The 24,109-nt window shown below is 38.2% G+C and overlaps 1 protein-coding gene across 1 annotated transcript in view; it reads left to right on the forward strand.

Annotated features, from left to right (window-relative positions):
- Positions 1-24,109, forward strand: part of THSD7B (thrombospondin type 1 domain containing 7B) — a 733,321-nt gene that overhangs the window by 476,332 nt on the left and 232,880 nt on the right. The window contains exons 12-13 of the mRNA XM_059166739.1: positions 17,060-17,254; positions 23,568-23,831. Coding sequence (XP_059022722.1) covers positions 17,060-17,254; positions 23,568-23,831 — 459 coding nt within the window. The remainder of the gene's footprint in view (positions 1-17,059; positions 17,255-23,567; positions 23,832-24,109) is intronic.

The raw sequence follows: 24,109 nt of genomic DNA on the forward strand, positions 1-24,109 counted from the left end.
TTTCCTTCTAGAGGTTAAAAGTAAATTACATCAGACACCTGGGCCAACCAGCCACTTCAGCTGTCAAAAGCCAAGGATTGGGTTTCTGTTGTGTGTGTTTTTATTTTATAATGTTTAATAGAAATGCATAGTAAGCCATTAATAAGTGAAATGAAAGAATAGATGTTTCTGTTATTTTCACAAAGTCAGAAGAAAAAAATGTGCCAGCTTTTGTTATTTTTTTTTTGAGAAAGATAAATACATAGGGAGAGAAAAATTGGAAAGGCATTACCTATAAAGAATGTATTTATGAGACATAATCTAACATAGTATGTATTTGATTTAAAGTAGTATTTTGTATACCTGGGAGTATTTTAAATATGTTAGAGTTAGTCTATTTTATTCATTCAGTTATTCATTTAAGTGTTTTATCAAATGTATAGATCTTCATAATTTGAAAGATCAAATAGTTCTGTAATAGGAGTAAAAATAAATAAGTAAATAAATAATTCTATAAGGTTTTTCTCCTTGCCTCCATTTTCTTTAACTACTTTTAAGCTGATGATGCTGTTTTTAAATCATATCTCCAGAAACTATGTTTGGTTTTTGACTTGTTATATTTTCAGATTTACACATTAACTATTGCCTTCCCTATTTGAATAATAAGGATTTAGTTCTCTTGTACTATCCTGCCCTCACAATGCTGGTATACTTCCCATTTTCCCCATATGATTATAACGTAATTTTGTTAGATCAATATATTCAGTGTTTATATTGATCTGATTATGCACGTACTTTTGAAAGTCTTACTCTAAGTGAACTATGATAATCATTCTTTCCTTGAAACATCTTATTATTATTTTTCTAGTTTTTTTTTTTTTTTAAAGATTTTTGTTCATTTGAGAGAAAGAGAGCAGGAGCAGGGGCTTGGGAGGGGATGGCAGAGGGAGAGGGAGAAGCAGACTGCTTGATGAGCAGAAAGCCTGACTTGGGGCTAGATCATGACCTGAGCCCAAAATAGATGCTTAACTGATTCAGCCACCCAGACACCCCTAGGTTTGTTTGTTTGTTTTTCCTTTGCATTGTTTTTCATCTTTTCAGCCCTAAAAAAATCCCAAACTCTTAACTGATTAAGTAAATATTTTATTCAAGATAATCAGATCCTTCAGTATCATATTTCAGAAAAACTTTCATGGGTCTTTCTTATTCAATGTCAACTTCATTCATTCAGCCCCATTTCTAGAGAGCCTGGGTTGCAAGTCAGATGAACTCTTGGCTTTTGTTTTTTGCCCCTTAAATTTAATATTTTTCTCGGTCTGTACAGCCTTTTGCCTCTTGTCCATTGATTTATGGCTTCCAAAATCATGAAACAATTTTGTTCTTTCCCTTTCTCTTAACGCATTAAGGACTCACAAAGTTTAATGACATTTTAGAAGGAGGTGGAAATATAATCATGTTTCCATTCTGCCATCTTTACCTGAAAGTCCAACTAATTTATATGTGTTACATAAAATGCCTTCCCTTTTTTTTTTTTTTTAAGATTTTATTTATTTATTTGACAGAGATCACAAGTAGGCAGAGAGGCAGAGAGAGGGGGAAGCAGGCTCCTTGCTGAGCAGAGAGCCTGATGCTGGGCTCGATCCCAGGACCCTGAGATCAAGACCTGAGCCGAAGGCAGAGGCTTCAACCCACTGAGCCACCCAGGCGCCCCATAAAATGCCTTCCTAAGTGAAGTATGGGTTTATTTTTACCAAAATTGTTGAGTGTGTTAGCATTTGTGTGTTAGCATGCTGTATGTATTTAACAACACGTCATTAAAGGAAATAAATACAATTATGCATAAATGCTTACTTTAGGACCAGCTGGGGGCGGTAACCTTACAAGTTCTCAATAAAACCATGGATTACAACAATATATTTGAGAATGCTCTGTCATGCCTATACGTACAATGCCGTGGAGTATGACAGCAGGAAGGGTCACCGATCAACCTAGTCCAACTTCTTCATTATACACATAAATACACTTGATTCTTTATGAGTTTTACCCAGAGTGGGTCATACAGCTCTCACCGGAAAAGCCAGGGCCAGACTCAATCTCCTGATTGATGCTGTCACACCTTCAGCATCACACCTTGTGTTTGGGTCCTGGTCATTTGCATGGAGCTTTGGCTAAAAAGCAGATTCCACTTGGGTGCTATGAAGACTTGAAACAAATGTGGAAAACAATGTATTATCAGAAGAATATTCGGTTACAGGCCCAATTAGCCTTGATAATTTGAATTATGCAGCTGGCCAGTACTAGCACAAAGTAGTAAAATGTATGAATTTAATATTGTTAGTCACATTAGGTTTAACTATTTCTCCATGCTTAAAGGTAAAAATAGATCAAGTTCCTGTCTTCACTTACAACTGGTAAGACATTGGAAGGTGGTTTCACTCTTAACTAAGCTAACATTAGCAGGTATAAAATTTAAGATATCAGAGGTCACTTGATTTTGAATGATGAATATCACTTCAGACAATTTCAGTTTCACATAAGAACATGGGTTATTTACATTGAAAAATGAATCTTTGAGGTTAAATACCATTATTCTAGGTAGAAAACCTTTTGATAGCAGGCTTCCTGTTGCATTAAAATATTATTCTTTCCTTCCTATGTACTGCACACAACTTTTCAGGAATCCATCTGCATATTATATGAAGTGAGTTATTCTTCATTAAAATGTCTTGTGAGAGAAGCTCAGTTTTGTGACTAGTGAATAAATATATAGTGTGTAAGAATTACAATATGATCCTATAACCCATTGTTACTCAGACTTTTATTGTAGGGTTTTATTAAGTTTGAGATTCTAGAACAGAATGAAAGTGTAACAAATGTGTTTTTCGTAGAGGATGCAGCAAATGCTTGGCCTCCAGAGGTACCAAAGACAATCTGGGGTTGAATAAACATAATTTCAGCAGCATCTTCGCAGAGCCTATAGGGGAGGAGACCTAACAAAAATGAAAACAAATGCCTTCTTGACATGGCATCAGCCTTGTACCTAACAGACAATTGATTATAATGGCAGTGATTATGATTCCCTGTAAAGCATGAGTACTCCTTCGTAGTGATCTACAAAGAGTAAATCATTTGTCAAAAAAGAAAAGTTCCTCGGAACATGTTTTAGGTGGATAGATCCACAAGCAAATGTAGTTTACTTCAGCTAGGGGTGGGGAGTACATGTGGATATTGTGTTGATTTATTGTTTCTCTGTAACAGTGAGATAATGAATATCCCGGGTCTTTGCACTTGTTTTTCAATAGAGAACACCAAATTACTTCTTAATTTGGAGTTTCACATCTCATTTGTTACTTAGTTACTGTTACTAGAAGGATTATGTGAGGCAAAGTGGAGCTTCCTGATAAATGATACAGTGCTCATTATCAAGATAGCTTATTTCGTGGCAGATATGAATAAAGTTTCTGTTTTATAGAGGCATCTAAGAATCTCAGCTTTCATACTCAAGGGTAAGTATTTTTTTTTTTTTTTAATTCTGTAATTACTTGGTGCAGTGATTTGGCCCAAGTCTTCTGTATGCCTTTATGTGAAGTGTGGCAGGTAACTAAAGCACCGTCCATCTGTGAAGTGCAGAGCTACTGTTTAAAAAATACCCAGCTCGTTTTTCCTCCTGATTTAGAAGTTGTTTGCACAACAGCTGTTTGCAGAGATACAGGTGAAACTTATGTAAATACTGCCATATTCCTTTAAAAATGGAATAAATCACCTTCTCCATGTGGTGTATGAATTAGCATACTTATTCTTTCACAGCTTCCAAATAGACATTTCCCTTGTACATGTACATAAAATAGAGGCTGGAGGAGTATAAAGCTTCTAGCAGATTGCATAGTTATAGGCAATATTCTGTAGAATGAAGTGTGTATGAATTTTTTTTTTCAAATATATAAAAGAAATGTCAAGAAACTTTTCTATGATTTGAATTGAGGACTTCATTCGGCATAAGACCCAGAATTTGAATGTGGCAGATATTTCTGAACGAATCTGAAAACATTTTAGTGGCAGTGAGAAAAATGACTTGGAAATGCTAGAAAGCATCTCACCATTAGCTTACACCTCTAATGAGGCCATGCTAGAGAAAGAAGGAAAGAGAAAGAATTTATGAGGGGAATTAGATGATTTCTTACTTGACAGCTTTTAAAACGTGGTAAGAAATTAACCACTATACAATGCTTTTGTATTCAAAATTTGTTTACATACAGATGGTTCTAAGATATTTATGGTGTTCCCCACACACACATTAGTTTTCTGTGTGGGGCACCTGGGTGGCTCAGTGGGTTAAAGCCTCTGCCTCCAGCTCAGGTCATGATCTCAGGGTCCTGGGATTGAGCCCCACATCGGGCTCTCTGCCTAGCAGGGAGCCTGCTTCCCCTTCTCTCTCTGCCTGCTTCTCTGCCTACTTGTGATCTCTCTCTCTCTGTCAAATAAACAAAATCTTAACCAAAAAAAAGTTTTCTGTGTAGATTTTAAGCCCTCTTAGGGCAGAAATTCTGTCTTTTATTACTGTTACATTTCATAGGTCAACCAACTGCATCCTCCAAGTAGCATTCTACAGAATTCTGATTTGGCAAGTATGGCACCACAGAAAGTCTAGGCAAATCTGCTTGCTTTTTGTTTGTTTGTTTGTTTAATTTTGTTTTTCTTAATGAAGGACAAAATTTAAAAGTTTGCAGCTCAGAAACATGTGAAAAAGAACTGTATTAATGATAAAGCCCTAATTCATTATTTATGGGAACATCCTTATTTATAAAAGTTAATATAAATGGTTTTCAGCATAACTTTTCAGAGAATTTCTTTGGTAGCTGCTAAATGCTTCCAATTCCCAGTATTTCTAGAAATGCTGCAGCTGGTTGACATGATTTTTGACATGACTTTTGAACTTCTTTTTAGAATTATATTTATAATTTATATTTCTTTAAGATTCAGAATACAGTATGGATTGTTTATAGCAACTTTGTTGGAATATAATTTGCTCTTCAATGTATATAAGTTGGTCATTTTTAGTACTTTCACAGGGTTGTGCAATCATCACCATAATCTAATTCTGGAACATTTTCATCTCCCCCAAAAGAAACACTATCCCATTAGCAGTCATTCCCCCTTGCATTATTTTTAATGGGAGAAAGTCAGCTGAGATAAATGGAGCTACTCTAAGGAGTTATAAAATCAGGGAGAGAATCGCTGGTATATAACGAGCTTGGATGCAAGGATGGCTCCTTCCTATTCACTGTCAGGACTTAACTTAGAGTGATTGCTGCCAATGTCTTGCTGAGTGTGATGATTTACATGCATTTATAATGTCTTTTCTCAATACAGGTTTTACTATCTGTGTAGGAGGAAGGACTCAGAGAGGCGATCTAAATGGCAGGAGTGGCTGCAAACTTTTTGAAGCTGGGTTTGCCTAGCATCTCCTGTCTTTGTGTTCAGAGTATGCATCTTTCTTGGTCTAGTTTAAGGGAAGGAGTAGCAGGAGATTAAAACACTTCCCTGGCAGCTTTGTTAGCAAACAAGCTACACTTTGTACTTACTTATTTATTTGGGGAGACATCACTGTGGCTAACTGAAAATCACTGGTGGTCTAAAGGTACTCCAAGACCACTTGTGTTTATGCAAACACCACGGTCAGGCTCTATGGTGCCCTAGAGAAGGACAATTTTATGCTTTTCCTCCTTAGATTTAGGATTCCCACTGGTTACACCTTCTCAACTCTGGTTCAACGAAGGTGCTCACTCTGTGTATCTGGAATCTCCTGATTTTACTAATTGGTCAGCATGTATCTCCTGTGTTGCCCACTTCCACCAGCCCACAGCTGATCCTGATCAATGTGCTTCCAGCTTGATCACCTGACCCCATTCCTAGCATTACCTTCTGGAATTTGCTCCACTAGATTGGCAGCCAGAGTTTAAGATCTCCCTTTCTCCTCTGTGACCCTCACATGTATTAGCTGTGTTTAATTTATGAATTGTTTGTAATTTTACTTTGTTCTCTTTTTTCCCTAAGTGTTTATTTTTACCAGTTTTTTGTCAGTTAGGAGGGAAAATCCCTCAAGTCAAGAGTCCTGTGTAGGCTTCTTCGGTTGTGAACACAGAGAGCTCCGGGCTTAACAGAATAAAGCAGAAGGGCATTTTTTTCACTGTGCATTTTCTGATCTTGTATTAGACCTAAATAAAGTGCTTCAGGGTTACCTTGGGACTAAGTGTACATTATTAGCTCACTAAGTATTTCTTATTTATTTAAAAATGCTTTTTTTTCTGAGAGGCAACAATAATTGGGGAGTATGTTTCCAACATGCAAAATGAGTTGTATCTTTCCATAAGCAAGCTTATAATTGGGCTCCTGTAGCCACGCAGCTTCACATATGGTACTTATGAGTCAATTAAAGCACCCTAACAAGCAATTGCGGGTTTATTGTTTAATTCAATCTCCACAACTCATGCTGTTCCACTCAAAAGTTGCATATATGTCAGTCAGCGTGTAATCATAAGCACACACTTTATTCAGACTCTAGTTTTGAAGAATGGGACCTCCAAACGCTGTGCTCCCACATGCTGTGTTCTGCATGGGGAGAGAGAAAATGCAGGGAAAAAAATGAATGCAAGTGGGATATGGCCAAGAACCGGCTTCTACTTCCAATCGACTCATGCCTTCTCTATTAACTTAAAACTGTCACAGAAGGGGCGCCTGGGTGGCTCAGTGGATTAAGCCGCTGCCTTCGGCTCAGGTCATGATCTCAGAGTCCTGGGATCGAGCCCCGCATCGGGCTCTCTGCTCAGCAGGGAGCCTGCTTCCCCCTCTGTCTCTGCCTGCCTCTCTGCCTACTTGTGATCTCTCTCTGTCAAATAAAATAAATAAAATCTTTAAAAAAAAAAAAAAACTGTCACAGAAATGCAATCGCTAACACATCCACCGAGTAAATTTAGAATATGTGGAGTGTTGGTTGGTTCGACTCCTGTGATTAAAGTCCAAAGGGGAAGGGCCTGGGTTTGATCCTTGTTTGGAGAAGTTGACTTGGTCATTCTGGGGTGACCTGATGTCTGCACCTAGGAAATGCAAGTGCTAGATGGTCACCTATCCTGTTCTTCCTTATACGACCAGGGCTCCTGGTCCTACCCCCACACTGGGCCTGGCCACATTGGGAGAGGATTAGGACAGTCTTTCTCTCTTGTCTACAGCCAGAGTAACAGCACAGACAAGATGGGAAGACTATTCCACATAGCGCGCATGGGACCCTATTGATGTGCATCCTCACCTTGGCCAGCACTTGGCTCTTGAGCATGGAGTGGAGTGAGGGAGTGGCTCAGGGCTGCTGGCACTTATGGTGGACAGTTCAGAGCATGTCCCCATAGTAGAGACAATAAGACATGCTTGTTATGAAAGAGAGCATAGAGTTGGCCTTCTTTTATGGGACATAGTACTTTTAATTACTTCTACTGTTCTCATTCTCTCCTCAATTCCAGTATTTCTCTGAAGAGGTTCTCCCTTCATTCATTCATGAAGCCAAAAATTGAAGCTTGAAGGTTGGATGGTGCAGGGGGTGGGGGGATGTGGCTTTGCATTTTGCCTGGCTCAGACTGACCTAAATAGAATAATGCACTTCTGTTTAATGTAGCTATATATTATATATTCTTTTTTTTTTTTTTAAAGTAGGTCCACATCCAACATGGGGCATGAACTCCAATCCTGAAATCAAGACTCACATGCTTTACTGTCTGAGCAGCCAGGTGCCTCTAGATGTACATTCTTGAATATGCTTGATCTTGAATAAGAAATAAGTTCACTTGCCTGTTTTCCCTAAGAATACCCCAGCAGAGTATGGGGAGAGTAGTTCTAAAGGTAGTCTGGATGACTGAGGAAAGCCAGGCACAGTGACTGAAAAATGAAAGAATTAAAACAAAACAAAACAAACCAGCATGAGAGTAGGGGTTGGGGAAGTCATGGTAAATTTGATTGTGTCAAATATGCCTTCCTTCTTTTATTGGGAGCAGATGAAGTAGGCCTGGTTCTTATTCCAGTGAATGAGGCAGTACCTTGGATCTAGAAAAAATACTTCTCCCCTGTTTTGCAGGCTAAATAACCGCCCCCCAAAGTGGTAAGTTCTAATCTTTGGAAGCTGAGAATGTCTTACCTTATGAGGCAAAAGGGACTTTGCAGATGTAATTAAGTCTAAGGATTCTAAGGGGAGATTAGCCCAGGTTATCCAGGTGGGTCCAATGTAATCACAGCAGCCTTTATAAGGGAAGTGGGCGACAGGAAGGAAATGGGCATGCGCTGAGTTTCCACACAGGGTGTGCTTTGAAGCCAGAGCTAGGGCCTGTCAGTGAGGGAAACACGCAGTCTCTAGAAGCTGGAAAGTGTGAGTGAGCCCTTTGACTCTCCCTAGCTTCCAGAGAGAACCAGCCCTGCTGACGACTTGATTTTTGCTGTGTGAAACTGATGTCGTACTTCTGACTCCCAGAATTTGTAAGAAAACAAACTTGTTTTTTAGTGGCTTAACTTGTGGTAGTTTGTTACAGTGGCAACCAGAAAACAATAACCCCTTGGAAATAAATTAGCACTGGAAAAAAGAAAATCCCAAGGCCTTTTCTGAAACTAAAGAAAAGCATTGGACTTTCCAACAGAGCGCTTTTTTGTGCCTCTGGCTTCTCCATTGTGGGCTTCAAAGAATCCCTCCCTCCATTTAGGGGCACCTGAATGGGTGTCAATCACTTTTTGGGACACTTTTCCATACAGAAGCCAAACCCAGGTACAGCAGTCCTGGACCTCAGTACCCAGTGGTGCACTATGTGTACGGCAGGCCTCACGTTTTTTAGATGCTTCTTAATTTACCTACTTAATCTGATTAGTTTTCTCTGTCTGCGGCCTGTCTGCCATTATGGCTTTGGGTTTTTCCCAAAAGCCATGTCCTGGGTTACCTGGGTGGCTCAGTGGGTTAAAGTCTCTGCCCAGTGTCCTGGGATCAAGCCCCGCATTTGGCTCTCTGCTCAGCGGAGAACCTGCTTCCTCTTCTCTCTCTGTCTGCCTCTCTGCTTACTTGTGATCTGTCAAATAAATAAAATCTTTAAAAAAAAAGGAACAAATTAAAATAGGCCAAACTAAAATAGCTTTAATTGGAATTGGTACTTTCCCTGATTATCTACCAGGAAGGGAGGTCTTAAGGAAGACTCTATCAGTCTGTAAAGAATTAATTGGAAGGGAAGGCAGTTCTGCCCTTAGACTCACCAAAAGATGGTTTCCCCTAGCTCCCATACATTCAAGGGCCCTTCTCTGGCCTTTCCAACTTCCTTCCCTCTCAAAGATAAGGAGTCCCAATGGAGTCCAGGTTCCCTACCCAACGCCTATCTCTTCCTAGTCCTTAGGACTCTAGAACTCCCTGCCTATATGGCCCTGAGCCAGCCTCAAGGATGAAAGAGGCCTCTTTGGAGTCTGACTGGAGGAAAGCTTACTCTAGCTACATGTGTACTCTAGGCCTGGCATGGATGACCGGCAGCTGACTTGTGAATTGAGCTTCGCAGGATTGACAGCAAGTGCAGGAAGGTCCTGGCTGGGGTAGAATTCAGCTGGAATGAGAAGGGAAGGAAGGGGGCAAGGGTATTGGGCTGGGATGGAGGCCTATTCCAGATGAAAACTTCACCCCAGAATTGTTATTAGAACCTAGCTTTCCAAGATGTTAGGAAAGCAAATATGTTAGTGTAGGGAAGTAGAACAGATCTATTACAGATCTGTTAATTTCAGTTTTTAACTTTTAACTCTTTAGACTTGTGATTTATGACCTCTTCTTACTTTCTCACACTGGACCCCATACTTGTCTGGGGCAGCCTGGCATAATGTCCTTAATTTAGTAACATCGCAGATATAGACCATGTATTTCTGTACATAATGGATCTTATCAAAGGGGAAGTAGAGTCCTAGGAGTGTACAGAGCAAAGACAGGAAGCCAGCCCACCATATTGCTGGTTCTCTGCACAGGTGTATGGTATGTCAAGTTCCTGGCCTGGCTTAAGTTGTTTTTATAGGGAACGTCCTACCCCACTTTCATGTGTCTGTCCTTCCAGGAAGTGACACTGACTGCCTGGTGCCAGAGGCTCCCATGCTGTGCTCTTGCAGGACCCTCGGTACAGTGACCATTTCTTCCATCTGTGTCTCCCCAGCTACCAGTGCAGGGCCTGATAGAATATGTTGTCAGACTGTTTTTTGAACTGGGCAGCTGCTGTCCCTCCTTTCTGTTTCTTGACACACCTGTAAATGGAGCTTTGTGCTTGAAGCACCTCACGGCAGGACAGCAAGCTCATAGAGCCCTCCTGGCTTTTTATCATGTTACCCCTGCTTCCTGGAAATCATCACCTCTAAAACGAAATTCTTCTTAACCTTTCTTGTCAACTATGACAATTGAACTCTAGTCCATAGTAACTTGGGGAAAGTAATGTGGTTGTCCTTGGTGAAGGGGGAGTTTAGACAGATGGGGAAGTAGCAGCTTCCATTACTTACTCTTCCCAGGCTGAGTATCATTCTTTCTTATCAGGACAGTGACCCCTGCACTCTTCATGCTGTAAGTGGGGGGGAAAATTTTAAAAAAGACCAACTTATCACGGCATGCCTGATGACCTGAGTCTAGAGGTGATAGAGGATAAAAAGACTAGCTGTTTAGTAACAGTTAAAAATCTGATGAATTCAGTCACCTTGGAAGCCTGAGAAGGTTGCTTAAGCCTCCCACATTAACAGTGCGTAGTTCTTTTTCAAAAATTAATTCAGACATACTGAGAATTCAGCTAGGTCCTTGCTTTGTTTCTTTTGCTAGATTATCAGATAATTTTACAGTTTGTGTCAGGGTATTCCTTTTCATGCTGCTAAAATTGAAAAGAGGTAACGGGGGAAAGCAATTAGTAACTCTTCTCTGCTTTTTGTGATTTTTTTTTTTCTTCCTCTCTAAGGCTCAGCTTATGTCGTAACTATGAGAAAGGTGAAGAAGCTGAACTCAATTCTATGTGTTTTATACATTGTTAGACACTGTAAATGGGAAAATAGGACTTCAAACTTCACAGAAGTTTGGGGGGGTTTCTGGTCACCCTACCATTCCCATTACTAGTAGGTGACTGTTGTCTGAGAGCTCTCATCTGTGTGGCTTTGTTCAAACACATGCCTCTCCATTGTTCCTTAAGAATACTCAGCTGTCCCAGGCAGCTAGCCTGAGAACTTTCTGTCCAAAGCCTAAGGTCACTAAATTTCAAACATGCCCAATAATGAGATTGTTCTGCAGCTACTGGAACTAATTTTACCTGGCAGTACAATTTTCCTCTCACAAAGACAACAATATTCCAAGTTTAATAAATGATTATAATTGAGCATTGAATTGCCATTCCTTAAACAATCTAGTCCGTGTAGAAATAAAGGACAGGAAGGGTCAGTAGTAAATGCCTCTCCCTTTCCTCAAAAGACTTTGCCCCCTAGTATAGAGGACTTTAACTACTTAGAAGCCTTCTCCCCACCACCACCACCAAAAAAAAACTTTCTCTAGATTGTGGTCTGCAAGTGATTTGCTATGATCCAAAGGACCCAGGACTCAGAGTGAAACTAAATAGCAAATATCTGATAGATGAATTTTGGTAATGGCTTTTTTCCTGCTTGTCCACAGCACGTCCTTTCCATGTAAGATTGCAGTACCTACTTTTCCTTTCTATACCAAGTTCCCTCATTGGTTGTCTCTATTACAGAGACGACAATGTTGTACCATCTACCTTTCTGTTACTGCCACTACTGTCACCTCCCAGAAGCCAGATTATGTGTATGTGCATGCATATCTATATATACACATATTGATTTTATAATGTTTCATAGTTGCTTATATATTGACTGGATGGATGGATGGATGAACGGATCAAGTTCAATAAGATCAATAGGGAACAAGCTGTAGGTAATTAAGATTCAGGTATATAAGCAAAGTTTGATGTTTAGACCACCACAGAAGTAGAATGACTTCAAGATGTATTTCTGACTTCAGGGCATAAGCTATATTTCTTTGCCTTGTTTCATCCCTCGCCTTATCTGTAATGAAGCACAAATGGTTCTAATGGTCAGAAAAGTTTGATAAATCCCCCTAAGCCTCAGATGTTAAAAGGCTTTTGAATTTAGCTTTAGCTTAGAGAGGTATGGTTCATGTTTGTGCTGGATATAATCACCTCACTGAGTGAAATATGAAGCTGCAAATATGGCCAGCACTCTTCTGCACAAATGTTCATGGTTCTTTCATGAAACACTTAAGATTTTTAAGGACTTTGATCTTGGTGCTTCTGGAACGTATTCCCAACAGGACTTGGATTTCAGTTTCTGACTTTCTCTGGAGTTCTGATCTCCTATATTAGCTTATAAGGCTCATTTTCATAAACAATTAGCAGGATGCACAGAGCATCACTTGGAAATAGAATAGACCATATCTTTGGGAGAGCCATGTAAGCTTTGGAATAGGCTACTGACTTTAATACTCTAACTGAAAGGAGACTCCAGTTACACTTCTTAGGGGCCAAGATTATTGGTAGTGGGATTTGGAAAATTCTTCCTGAGCCAAGTCAAGTAATCTTGGATTCTTCTTTACTGATGCTTGTTATGTTTCCATTTCTAGAAGACTTTATCATAAAAATAGGCCATCTTCCATAGGGTGCCTGGGTGGCTCAGTTCGTTAGGAGTTCAATTCAGTTCTTGGTTTCAGCTCAGGTCATGATGTCAGGGTGGTGAGATGGAGCCCTGCTTTGGGCTCCCTGCTCGGCACAGTCTGTTGAAGTTCTCTCCCTCTCCCTCTGCCCCTCCCCCCATTCATGCACTTGATGCTTGCACACCAACATCCCCCTGCTGTGCTAAGTACTTCACCTGTGTCAATTTATTATATGGTATAGATATTACTCTAAAATTATATGGATGGGTTAATGGAGTCTTTTTATATAACTTGTCCAAGGTAACAGTAGAAAAAAATGGAGAGTCACTTAGTTCTATTTGACACTAGGACTTACAATTTTATCAGTATACTTTGCCACATCTGTTTTTTCAAAATAAGTTTTTGGGCTTAAGGAGTCTCCACACCTTCTAGTGGTTAAGAACTATTTTAAAGATTTAAAATAATGCATTTTAAAAATAACCTTTCCCCATGAGTTGCCTAATGGAAGGAGGGTCTGAATTGGATTGTGCCACTAGCTACTAGTTATCCTCATTTACTCCAAATATCTTCTCATTTCCTGGTTTTCCAGTCCTGCAGACTTTGCTCTTGCTGTTTTTCCTCAGTAATTTTGTATCCATTGGTATAATTCAGTATCCAGTCTTCCAATAAATGTTTATTGAATGATTCATTTTATACTAGAATGTTCCCAAGAAACATTCATATTTTTAAGATTTTGAGTTGGAGAGTGTGTGTGCATGTTCATGCTTGCAAAGTAGGTGGGTGGGGGAGGGGCAGAGGGCAAGGAGGAGAGAGAATCTCTAGCAGAATTCTCATTTAGTGGCAGTCCAGCAGGGGCCTCGGTCTCAGGACCCTGCAATCATGACCTGAGGCAGAAACAAGAGTCATTCACTAAACCAACTGAGCCACCTAGGCACCCCTCTTTTAAATTTGTCTGGTGTTTTTTTTCACACTTGAAAAGAAATTAGCATCTTGAACTTGGAGAAATCGGAAAGCCAGAATGCCTGACCTAATTCGATGATTGTATGATCTGTAGTGTATCAGTTGCCACTCAACCCTTAAGTTAACAGATCATCAGTAATAACACAGAACAGTGCTATTGAGATTAAAGTGGGTATCATGAAACTTCATGCTACAACTGCCAGTGTTTTCTTTGGCCCTTGGAGATCTCTGTTGTCTCTGTTAGACTACTCTAATACATCAGTTCGTTTAGGAACCCTTGATCTGATTTGGTCTACATAGCCCTGCTAATGTAGTGAATGTGTTTAGGGCATATTTGACATACTCTTTGACTAATGGTGATTTTTTAAGTGTGGTGCCAGACTCCTGTGAGATTCAACCATGGTTTTCTTTCCTTTATCCCTCAGATTCTGAAGGTGGCCATGGAGAGTGGTAGTATGTGTACCTGAGAGGAGAACTATCAGTCTGCTAGATTTAATAAAGAAATTAAAAATTAAATACTAAAAGTTAAGTCAATAGCATTTTGGAACCTTGAGTGTATGAGAGATACTGTTTTAAGCTTTCTCACAACTCTGTTGTAGGTTCTCTTACTATAATCATTTTATAGATGAGTCTATGTGCAAAGATTAAATAACTCCATTCATGTAATTCCCAGATGTTTGGAATTGGAATTTGTATTCATACCATTTGATAAGAATGTCTCTGAATTACACCATATTCTATAGCTATTCTTTATTCTTGATGCTTTCTTTCATTAATGCAAAATAGCTCAATATAGGCATTCATAAATCCTGATTTTGATCATTTAGCTTGCAAAATTTCAAAATATCATTGAATGTTTATCATAGTTGTCAACTATACACTAATGTGGAAAATAATTTTAAAAACTTCTTTGGAAAAGCCTTACTTCTGGATACATAGAGGTTCAGATTTCAAATAACAATGCTTTTTAAAAGTATTTAAAATTCCACTTCATGCTAATCAGTGCATTGTCATCTTGGGAGGAAAAATAACTTGGGAAGATAGAAGTCCCCTAAACTGACTCCAGATTGGTTATCTAAACATGTAACTGAAATAACATTTGCATGTATCCTACTTAAGATAAAGTATATTGGTGTATTCATTAATGGCTATAATATTTCCAATGGAAAAAAAACATAGGTGATATTGACCTTGTTGGAATGGATTTTGTTCCTAGAATATAGATTAAAAACAAAAGCAAAAATTGCTCAAAACCAGTGAATAACCCCACATGGCACAGAGCAGATGTACAAACTGGGAAGTATTGTATATACATTCATTGTCATCTTAGATAACTCCTTGGTCCTAAAACATTGGATGGATTTGGCTTTCGGTTATTAAGAAAAAAAAAAAATCAGATTGAGTTGTTCTTTGTGCTCAGAATAATGAAACTGGGTATTTACCCCAAAGATACAGATGTAGTGAAAAGAAGGGCCATATGTTCATAGCAGCAATGGCCACGGTCACCAAACTGTGGAAAGAGCCAAGATGCCCTTCAACAAATGAATGGATAAAGAAGATATGGTCCATATACACAATGGATTATTACTCAGCCATCAGAAAGGATGAATGCCCAATTTTTACATCCACATGGACAGGACTGGAGATAGTGCTGAGTGGAATAAGTAAAGCAGATAAAGTTAATTATATGCTTTTACTTACTTGTGGAACATAAGGAATAACATGGAGGACATTAGGAGAAGGAAAGGAAAAGAGAAATAGGGAAAATTGGAGGGGGAGACAAACCATGAGAGACTGTGGACTCTGAGAAACTGAGGGTTTTGGAAGGGAGAAGGGCAGGGCGATGGGTGAGCCTGGTGGTAGGTATTAAGGAGGGCACATATTGCATGGAACACAGGGTGTGATACATAATGAATCTTGGAACACTGAAAAAATAAATTTTTTGAAAAAAAAGTTCAGAATATAAGAATGAGCAATTAAGTAGAGTCCCTATATACAGTTACCCTGCATTATAAAACTTTTCATATAAAGTTGATTCTTAACAATGTTGATCCTAAGCTGTGGTGTGTTTATTCCTTATAACTTGGTAGATTTTAGAGTTGTCATAAAAATTATCTTAAACTGGGATTTTAGGATGAACAATTTAGCAAATACCGATTAACCTACCCTATATCCACAGGCACCATGCCAAAAATGGGTTGTCTGTGGGCAGGCTGCAGCAGAACCACCTGGGACACTTAAAGACAAAAATATATGCCTAGAATTCTGCTCCAGAGATGCTGATGCAGTAGGTCCAAGGTCATGCCATAGAATCTACGTGTTCTCCTAGATCTCCGTGGTTAGCAATGAGTTTAGAAGAGTAGTTTTCACCTGGGGCAACATTTGACAATGTCTGGAGCTTTTGATTTTCACAACTGGGAGGGTGTATGTGCTGCTGACATCTAGTAGGTAGAGGCCAAAGATGCTGCTAAATGTCTTCCGGCACACAAGAAACAAATACCTATGCAGTGTCCAACCTAAAATGTCAGTAGTGCCAGTATGGGTCTAGAGGCTACAAAGATCCCTACAAAATTCATAATTAGGGTGAATAAAAGATACAGAAAATACCCTGTATAAATGAATAAAAAGTCACTAGCTTAAAGAATCAAATACAGAATTTACAAAATTTCTTAAGTTCTTTACCTCAAGATTATTAGTTGTTTTATGGTATGACTAGAGACCTTCTAGTTAAAGTTTGTGAAATAAATTTTGAATTATCTGAAATTGATATCTGTAATGGGAGTTACCTGGATAGATTATGCCTTACTTGAAAAAATTTAAAAATTTTCTCCTGAAATGTTAATAAGGATAATAAATAAAACAAATATATATAATATATAAAATTATATAATAATATATAATATAATATATATAATAATATATATAACAAATATAACAAAAATAGAAGTATTTTAAAGAGAAGTAAATTAAAATCAAAGTAAATTAAAAAAAGAGAAGTAAATTAAGAGAAGTAAATTAAAGAGAAGTAAATTAAAATCAAAGAACAATTCACATGATATTCATGGTCTTGTCCCTTTTTTGTCCTCGTTTTACTCTTACACATTCTTTCCTAGTTTTAGATCATCCCTAGAGATCAGATACTCACAAGCTTATGTACAATAAATTACTGGAAGTTATTTTGGTTGCTGTCAGTGCAACCAAATTGAATTAATAATGAAACCAATTAAATCTTCAGATACCCCCACTGGCAACCATAAACGTTTAATTTCCAGAGAGAAATAAGGTTAGCGGTGTTGAACACCTTTTCCAATCACAGTGTTAACCAAATTTTCAGACATTGGGGGATTCTGCTCTTTTGTTGAAGTACAAGCAACAGATTGATTTAATCAAAATAATAACAAAAGAATTCATTTTTTTTTAAAGCGGTCTCCTGTGTCTCTGATGATAACCAGTCGGCAGAAATGATGGAATGCCTCAAGCAGACAAATGGCATGCCTCCCCTTGTACAAGAATGCACAGTCCCGTGTCGAGATGACTGCACCTTCACGGTTTGGTCCAAGTTTACTCCCTGCTCCACAAATTGTGAAACAACCCGAAGTCGACGGCGACAGCTCACAGGTAGGGTATACCTTTCATTTCTTAGCTTCAGACAGGGATGCACTTCTGAACCTGCAAAAGAGAATGGAAACTTCAGGAATACTAGAGATTATATCGGGTCTCTCCTTTTCTCAGCCCTTGATAGACTTTAGAATGGTCATAAAAATTATCCTTCCTGATGCTATGCATCTAATGCACCTATTCCTGGCACATAATATGTACTAAATTAATACTTGTGAAATGAATGGTGTGAACCATTCTACAGCTGTGAAGTTCCTCTCTATATGGCTTTATAACCTTTACAGTGGTAAATGGCAACATAGCCACCTGCTACCTTGGAGTAGTTAATGGCAAAATTTCTGGTATGTGGTCATGCCAGGATCTTGGCAGGGCTGAAAGCAGTGACTAATGTGTAAAATGCCTCAATAGGCAGATCTAATCTAGATCATTCTCTTTTGCCATTACTTTATAAACAATTTGACATTTTAGAATTTTAATTGTAAGACATAAGTCAAATTATATATGTAGGTTCTGCTTTTGTGGTCTATTATTTTGGCTCTGTTTACATCCATGCAATTTAATGGATATAAAATCAATTAATAGATGAATGAAGGTGCTGGGGCAATTTTTGCCTATAATGTACAAATTATTGATGCAGTATAGTATATTGTATTTCTTGGCTAGATAAATATCCCACAGTTTCTTTTAATTGTATTTGAATATGCAGAAAACTTAATTTAGGTAATAAAAGCCCAAAGGAAAAATGCCAAAATAATCATCAGGATAATATAATTGTTGTTGACATTGACGAATTAAGCACAGAAGACCATTTGTTATTACAAGAAGTTCAAGAGCTAATTCTCTCAGTTTCAAATTCCCCTTGTTTGAATGTATGGCTTACAAGATTATGTTTTAAATTTAACTCTAATGGATTTACTTAATCGATGAGAGCCTGTAACGGGGTTTCTACACACAAATCAGAAGCCCATTCATGAGTAGGTAAACTCTAATCAAATAGAAACAAAAAATATGCTATACTTTGTGTTCTCTTCTACAAAAATCTATGAATACATAACTTTGTGCAACACTGCTTGTGTTTCTAAGATGAAAAAAGTTCTTCTAGGGAATATAACGGGGTGGAATGTATTTGACAGGAGTAATTTCAAGTTCACCGGCAACAGTAAAACTTGGTGTGCACGTTCATGTGTAAGGCTTCAGAAGCCATCATCCTGGCAATTCTCCATCTTTGGGATGAGAATATCCTTTAGAGGGAAAACAAGGATTTAATTACTGGCCAGCTTTCTGTTCTTGAGTGTACTAATAGTATTTTATACCTGCAAGTTGACCATGGGAATATAGAAGAACTTAAGATATTTATTGAACTAGTACAGTTTATTTTGAACTGTCAAAACTAAGTAAGCATTAGGCTTATTTAAAATACACTTTTTACATAAATATTGAAAGAACCATTGTACATTTTTCTCCAAACTCTATCCCAAGAATTACTCCTACTAAAAAAAAATTACTTAGAATTTTTCTAAATTATTGGTTATGCTTTTTGCTGGGTAATTGATCTGTGTGTCTTCATGTCTTGGAGACACCAACTGGTCAATTTCATGAACCGCATGAGATTTGGGGGGGGGGGTGGACAACAATTCTGTATCACTGAGTGTGCAGTAGGCAGTAGTGAATCGAAATTTTTTACTTAAGACATTTTTTATTGTTGTGGTACTATGTTTGTATTTCAGTCTCTCACATGTAGTTTGGTGGTAAAATCAATCTCTTACATGAATGGTAGTAAAAGGTGGACTTAGACCATAAAACTGTGATTCTCTTTAATACAGACACATAAAGAAGCATGTAGACAAAAATACAAGCTACTCCATGGAATAAGGGACCATCTAGTGTTTTTCTCTTTTCCATTTTTAACATGAAACTTCAGTATCTGGATGTCTTGGGTGTTGTACCTAAACTATATCATCACAGGTTTTGGATTGAATGTTAATTATAGCAGTTGTTTATAAGTGCTGAAAATAATCTATTGATAGATTGGTTTAGGTTATTAATATGTAAAATAACTGGACAAATAAAACATATTTAATAAAACATATTTAATAGTTTTATGTTATTGAAACAAAAGTCATAAATTTCCATCTCACTTAAGGGGGGGAATGTCTTTACAATTATATTAGGGATTGGTTTTCTTTTTTTTTTATTAAAGATTTTATTTATATATTTGACAGAGATCAGGGGTAGGCAGAGAGGCAGGCAGAGAGAGAGGAAGGGAAGCAGGCTCCCTGCCGAGCAGAGAGCCTGATGCGGGGCTTGATCCCAGGACCCTGGGTTCCTGACGTGAGCCAAAGGCTGAGGCTTTAACCCACTGAGCCACCCAGGTGCCCCATCTTTTTTTTTTTTTTTTTTTTTTTGCTATTGTTGTTTTTGTGTGTGTGTTTGTTAACTTGTTTTAGTAGTAAACTAGTTCTTGATCCAAAGATTAATACTGATTTTTTTTTTCTTTTACTATGTTATCAAAGTAAAGAACCACTAATAATTTGTTTCTTGAGAACCATTTCTGTATTAACATACTCAAATCCATCCTCAAACAGTGGTGTCCTCTATTTAAGGTTATCCCAAATACAGAGAGCGCATATATTCATACAGAATACTTGTTCTGCCAGCAACTTTTGGTTGCCTTATAGACGAATATTTTTCTTCCTCCTCTTTCTTGCTCTCACTTACGCCTTTTGTCTTCCTTTTTCCCCCTACCACACTTTTTAAAATCTCCTTTTCTTAATGAACATTTTTCTTGACCACTTATGCATGCTATGCCTTAGGAATACTACTAGGGAATAGACATGATCCTAATTTAAGAGTTTATAGTATAATGGAAGATAGAGATTTTATTACAATTAAAGCACAATATAGAATTTCTGACAAAAGCTGTTGTATTAGTGCTACATTAAATTCTTATTGCTGTAACAAATTACCAGAAATTGAGTGGCTTTAAAATAACATAAATGTATGATCTCCTAGTTATGTAGGTCTAAAACAAACTTCAGTTTCAAAAGGCTGAAAACAAGATGTTGGTGGAACTGTATGGCTTTCTGGAGGCTCTAGGGGAAAATGTATTTTTTTTTTTCCTTCCCCCTAGCTTCTAGAGGCCATCCATATTCCTTGGCTAATGACTCTTCTTCCATCTTGAAGTTCAGTAACATTATGTGTGACTATCTCTTAGGAAAGGTTTTCTAATTTTAAGACATGTGATTAGGTTGTACCTACCCAGATAATCCAGAATAATCTCCTCTCAAGGCCCATAATCCCAGTCACATCTACAAAGTCCATTTTGCCATCTAAGGTAGCATAATTACAAATTCCAAAAACTGGGGAGCGAACATACTTGGAAAGGCAGTTTGTGATAGGCAGAGTAAGGACAGTACAGAAGAGTACCTTTTACATACCTGAGATGAAGAGTCTCAAGAATGGCTTTATGGCAACGGTAATATATTAGTTTGGACTTCAAGGACAAGTAGACATTAACTAGACCATGGAGGGAGGTTGGAACTTAAGATAACTTTTGGCGTAAGAAATGCAAAGGCCGGTAGGGAGAGGGTGGTTGTGTTACAGACACTGGGGAGGGTATGTGATATGGTGAGTGCTGTGAGATGTGTAAGCATGACGATTCACAGACCTGTACCCCTGGGGCAAATAATACATTATGGTATTAAAAGTAATTAAAAAATGCAAAGGCCAGAAACCAATGAGTAATCTCTAGGAACTGAAAGATGTGCAGTATGTCTAGCTTGTCACATGCCAGAGGCAGAATGACACAACTTAGATAGGAGACAGGTCCTAATGGCCTCAGTACCGCAGAGCCTTGATGACCATAGCAGAGGGTCTAGACTTCATTCTATGAAATATGGTAAGTCAATGAGGAGTTTTAAGTAGATAAATCATGTGATCGAATTTCCATCTTTGTGAGCTGCTTCTAGTTGCAGTGTGGGCAGAAGACTGGGGGAATATGAAGTACAATGGCTATAAAATATTGGAAGAAGGTGTTGCAGGGATTTAAGAGATTTGGAGATGGGCTACATATGGGTGGTATTGGTCAGAATGGAAACAAGGACTGATTCAAGAGATAGCCATTTAAAATGATAGATCTTTGTCATTAAACAGATAGATGCAGATAGTATAATAGAATTCAAACGTGGCATTTTAGATTTTGACTTGGCCTTCTTGAGATAATTGGGAAATGAAGATGAAGAAAGCAAGGCCCAGGTGTGAAGAGGTTGAGTATGACTTTGCCAGGTTGAGTTTGATAGGCCATTTAGGTTCTAGTCTGTGGCTCAGAAGCTTGAGCTAGAAACCTAGAATGGAGGTAATAAGAATTTAAGAGATATAGAGGGTCCTTTAAACTCATGAGTGAAGATAACGGATCAGAAAAGAAGAGAACCTAGGACAGTTCCCTGAGAAGGCCCATCAGTTAAGAGATGTAAGAGATGTAGAGAAGGGAAATAATGTAACAAACAAATGTGATCTTCCCAGAGGGATTGCGGGGGTGAGGTAAGGTACAAGGTACAATGGAATTTGGGAAGACTATTTCAACAGTGATGGTGTTATCAACATTCTCAACAATCATTGAATGATTAAGCCTGAAGGGTAACGTAGAGAGACATTCCAGGGCTTCATTTGTTTTATTACTTTGTCAGTAGTAAGTAGAGTGTCAAGAAATAAGTGGACTCTGAATCCAGGCTTAAGTTGAGAAGAGAATAGAAATTGAAGAGATGGAGACGTTTAAGAAGTGCCAGAGACTTCAATATGCTGGGTATTGGTAGGAAGAAACCACACATAGACCTATTTTTCAACCAGTAAATTCTCACCACCATGAAGACTGTGTTTCTCAAACATTTTCTCATTAAGTGCTCCTAATGGTAAATGCAAGTGAATACATCCTCCCAGAGAGAGAGAGAGTGGCATGGCTGAAGCTCCAGCAACATCTTTCAGACCCTGCAGGAATCATTATTTATTATGACCGTAAGCAACATGTCAGACCATAGAGCCAGTCATCCAGGCAACAACTATAAAATTGTGTATAAATTCTTTGACAATGAGGTAATATCCCATGCATCAGCTTAAATCAAGCTTTTCTAAAACCCCTATAAACACTGGGAATAAGACCAATAAAGCAGCCTACTGCACATTTTTTTTATAACCAGCCAAGACTCTAGCTGATGACTTATTAATCATGAAACAAAATATAATCAGATCTATTAGAAAACGTTTAGGAATCTAGCAGAAGTGTGTTGGCAGGAAAGTTGAATCAAGTTACATGTGGACTTGAAATCCCATTAAACATGATTATCAAGTACTCAGCAATGGGAAATAATTCTGCATTCTCATTACTCAAAGACAGGTTCACAGCTAAAAGCTCCATCAAAGTCAATTGGTTAAGGTAAAGTCATATTCTAGAATACTTAGGTTAAAAAAGTCTTTCAAAGTGGAAGTCATAACTTTTTCTCAGATTAAATTGCCCGACATTATTTGACCATTTATTTCCTTCTATTGTGTCAGCATTTGTGAGCTGCCTGATAGCAAGGACCAAAATAAGTTCAACTTTGTCATTCTCACCCCGAGTGGCACCTAGCCTCACTCCAGGGCCATTGGATGAGATATCATTTTGTTCTTTGAATAAATAAACTGTTTCCAAAAACGCACATCAAAATGACAGGATGTTACTATTTCCAGTGTTTTGTTGGTTTCCCTGGAAACCATTAATTTTCAGGAAAACAAAGTAATCTGTTTGTTCTTACCAACAAGTTATAGAGAAAATCATATAAACAAAAACTTTCCAGCTGTTGAGTCACTGTAGCAAACAGCTTTCAGTTTCTTTTTTTTTTTTTGCCTCTATCCAATATAAACCATTTTTAAATTTTTTCCAAATTATCTTTATTATTATTATTTTATTTTGTTTGACAGAGTATATGAGCCGGGGGAGCACCAAGCAGAGGGAAAGGGAGAAGCAGGCTTCTTGCTGAGTAAGGAGCCTGATGTGGGGCTTGATCCCAGCCAAAGGCAGATGTTTAACAGACTGAGTCACCCAGGCGCCCCTCAAATTAACTTTAATTTCACAGTTGCTTTGAGAATTGCTTCCATTGTCCTAGGATTTGCTTTCATGGAAAAAAAAAGGGGGGGGGGCGTTGTGGAGAAGGGCAGAGGAAGGCCATATTTTATTTGATGTTTAGTAAATAAACATTAGCAAAGACAATAATGTGACTTTCAACAAAACAGATTGGAAATTAATATATCAGTGTTTTGTTTTATTTTGTTTTTGAAACAGGGAAAAGCAGGAAGAAAGAGAAATGCCAGGACTCTGACCTGTACCCTCTCATAGAAACAGAACTGTGCCCTTGTGATGTATTTATATCTCAGCCTTATGGAAACTGGTCAGATTGCATTCTTCCAGAAGGCAGAAGGGAGTCTCAACGAGGATATCGGGTACAAGGAGACAGCAAAGAATGTGGAAAAGGCCTGCGCTTTCGAGCAATAGCCTGCTCTGATAAAAACGGAAGACCTGTTGACCCCTCCCACTGCAGCAGCTCTGGTAAGGAAATGGATGAGGAGGAACATAAGGAGATGGGAATATACACATATAGCCAGGAGGTGTATCCAAGTCTAGAATTAGTAGCTTTGTTCTATAATATTTCTTTCAGTTTTCCTTTGTTAATAACACACTGCCTTTCATAAAATATAGGCATTTGGAATATATGTGTCCATATTTTACTGATTATTTGGAATGTGATTATTTTGGATCTTTGACTCTCCTAACTCTATACTTTACCATTGACCACTTAGTTAACTGTGGACGAGTGCAGTTGCTTT

Source organism: Mustela lutreola, chromosome 3, assembly GCF_030435805.1.
Source record: "Mustela lutreola isolate mMusLut2 chromosome 3, mMusLut2.pri, whole genome shotgun sequence".
In the NCBI taxonomy this organism is placed as follows: Eukaryota; Metazoa; Chordata; class Mammalia; order Carnivora; family Mustelidae; genus Mustela; species Mustela lutreola.